A 3,259-nucleotide genomic window follows, 5' to 3' on the forward strand; every position below is an offset into this window, starting at 1 on the left:
TATATATATATATATATTTATATATCTCCTATGTAAACAAGTAATTGTTAACTATGATGTAACTTTATTGCAGTTATGTTATCAACAAACTTTGCATAGATTATAGCACAAAAGACCATTTTACAAAAATAAATATATAAGCAAACAATCAAATAAATAAACCTTATGAGTGAGCATGACCCGGGACTCTACTAAAACAGTTCACACCCCCAATGTTCAAACCAAAACTATGCCCTTGTTTTGTACTCTTTGTTACTTCTATCAGCTGTTTGGACTCTCATTCTGACAGCACCCATTCACTGCAGAGGATCCATTGGTGAGCAAGTGATGTAATGCTACATTTCTCCAAATCTGATTAAATTCATCTGCAGCTTGAATGGCCTGAGAGTGAGTAAATTCTCAGCAAATGTTAATTTTTGGGTGAACTATTCTGTTAAGATGGCACTCAAAACCCAAAACAAGACAGCAATTAATTTAGATTCCATTATTGTGCTTGCCTATTGATAAACCACAAATATTGCTTTTGTGTGTTGCAGGGGGAGGATGAGGTACAGATCTCATTCCACGGAGTGGTTTACATGGATCTGGTGCCGTTGTTGTACCCTGGAGTGCAGCGTATACACGGGGTGTACCGAATCTACCCCTTTTATGAGTCTGATCTGCTGAATAAGGTGAGTGAATATGAGTCACATCCACATGAAATGGATCATGCTTCAAATGAAGATCAGAGATGACAGAACGGTCTGACACCACTGAATTAAACTGACACTTTCAGATCAATGCAGAAAAATATTTTATTATATAAAATGACTCAAGATATTAAGTCTTGTTTTAAAAAATGAAAATTAAGTTTGTGTTTAAAACAAGAAAAATATCTGCTCACAGGGTTAGAAAAATAACTTTAATTCAATTTACCTTTAAAAATAACTTTAAACGCTCACATTTTTAAAAGAAAGATGCATAATATGCTAAGTAATTTTACTTCGCAACATCTCAAGTAAATGTACCTTGATTTAATAATGTTTAGATATTCGTACTGGAAAATAAGATAAAAATAGTATTGATTAAGAAAATCATTTGAAGCTAATGTCTCCAGTATCATTTTAAGTCTGATAAAATTAAATTAATTTTAAATTTGGCTTCTTGCCATTGTTGCCTCTGTCTTGCTCAGTTGGGGTTTAAAAGACAATTAATATTCAATCAATAACATTACCGATTTAACTGCACTGACACTATTGGATGGAAACAAGATTTGAACTAAACTGAGCTGGATAATGGCACTTACTTTGCAACACTTGATGTGGTTATTGACCTGAATTGAGCTGAATAATGACACTATTGACTTCTGTAGAGCTGCTTTACAGCTGAAATGTAATTTCGTTTCATAATAGATTTTGTATTAATAACACTGTGATTTTCTTGTTTATTAATGTGAAGCTGCTTTGAAACCATCAGTATTGTGTATATAAATACTGCAAATGTGACTTGACTAGTTTGACACCATAAAAAATGAATAGTACTTTGATAAAGCAATAAGCCCCAAGAAGCCGTGGTTTACAGTGAATTTAACGCCCCTTAGCTGTTATAAATGCACTGTAAACCACGGCTTCACGGGACTTACTGCTTTTATAAAACGGTTATTCCATATACGTAGTACGGTTTCACAAAATAAAACAGAGCAAATAAAGTGTAATGATATTAATAAAAACAGTATTCTTCCACCAAACAATGTAGTTCCTCAGAAACAGCTGTGGTTGCAACAAAGTGGTTGCCGAGCAACAGACAAAGGTGTATGTTTGTAGAGTAATTTACAACAGCTTCGAATGTGACTCAACCAATCAGAATCAAGGACCGGAACGATCCGTTTTATAATCAATATTTTTAAATGGCCCATTCAATGATACAGTAACAAAAACATACATTCTATCTTGAGACTGATTGTTTGACAGTGAATCTTATCTTCTGTGCTGTTCCAGACTCAGAGGACCTACAGTGTTTTGAAGGAGTTGAGCAGAACACCGGCAGCACTGAGCCGAAATCGAGCCAATTCCTCCGTCAACTCCTTAAAGGCTTTTCAGAGTAAAACCATGGAGAACCAAAGAGGAAACAACGATGTTTCCAAAAAGGTACAAAAAAAAAAAATCACAAGTCAGATCTTGTTAATATCCTAATTACTTCTTCTTTAGTGTTAATACGTATTTGGAGATGGTACCTACTGAGAACCAGTGTTATTTTAGTATCATTCACTGCAGATAATTATTTTCTTACTTTTTTTAATACCAATATCTACATATATGCACACAAAAGCATACGTTTTTACTCAAATGAGACCTGATAGAGTTCATGGGTTAAGATCATTTGGAGCAGATGCCATCTCTTCCCCTTTCCGTGCTGCAATGGGGCTCGTTTTCGATATCCCCCCTAATTAAATCCGGATCTGTGGCTGAGAGACACTTCCCAAACCAATTAGCTGTAATAGCAGCAGATTGCTGGGTGAATCATCTCCTTTGCTCATCTGCTCCTCTCTGACGCCCCGTGGCTCCACAGCAGACGGAGAGAGGTGAGGAACACACAGCCGCTCCACCAACTGAGACAAATAACAGCCGCTCAGTCAACACACACAAACACACACACCTTTATCATAGTCCCAGAAGAGACGCTCAGATGTGTGTCAGTGGAGTAACAAGTGAGACACCAGTATGAGTTTAGAGATATAAAATTAACATCGATTATTTGATCTTGAGAGACTTTGATGAAAAAGTTTATATTGAGATCTCTGACTCATGTTGGCAAAACTGATCACTGTTTGAAACACTGAAATTAAAAAATATTTTTTATATTGTCCATTTACTCTAATTAGACTATGTATTCTAATTGCTGTCTAGACTGAACAATTGATAGTAAATAAATCTCAGAATGTTTGGATTAGGTTTTTTTTTTAGATTGTTAGATTGTTTTTAAGTATTTTATTTAATCAAATAAAAAAAATATTTAAAAAATAAATAAAAAATACTGTAACTGTAAAATAACTTTTTTTCTATTTGTTTTAAAATGTAATTTATTTCTGTGATCAAAGATCAAACATTTATTTTATTATTATTATTATTATCAATGTTGCAGTGTTGAAAACAGTTGTGCTGTTTCATATTTTTGTGGTAGGCCTACTTTTTTCAGGACTCATTGATGAATAGAAAGTTAAAAAGAGCAGCATATATATATATATATATATATATATATATAATCGTGTTCGTGTAATACA

At 33.8% G+C, this 3,259-nt stretch overlaps 1 protein-coding gene across 1 annotated transcript in view; it reads left to right on the top strand.

The window, feature by feature from the left end:
• Nucleotides 1-3,259, top strand: part of cfap70 (cilia and flagella associated protein 70) — a 24,975-nt gene that overhangs the window by 6,257 nt on the left and 15,459 nt on the right. Inside the window, exons 9-10 of the mRNA XM_016555070.1 lie at nt 537-671; nt 1,977-2,126. Coding sequence (XP_016410556.1) covers nt 537-671; nt 1,977-2,126 — 285 coding nt within the window. The remainder of the gene's footprint in view (nt 1-536; nt 672-1,976; nt 2,127-3,259) is intronic.

This window comes from Sinocyclocheilus rhinocerous, unplaced genomic scaffold, assembly GCF_001515625.1.
Source record: "Sinocyclocheilus rhinocerous isolate Xijiao unplaced genomic scaffold, SAMN03320098_v1.1 scaffold342, whole genome shotgun sequence".
Classification (NCBI taxonomy): Eukaryota; Metazoa; Chordata; class Actinopteri; order Cypriniformes; family Cyprinidae; genus Sinocyclocheilus; species Sinocyclocheilus rhinocerous.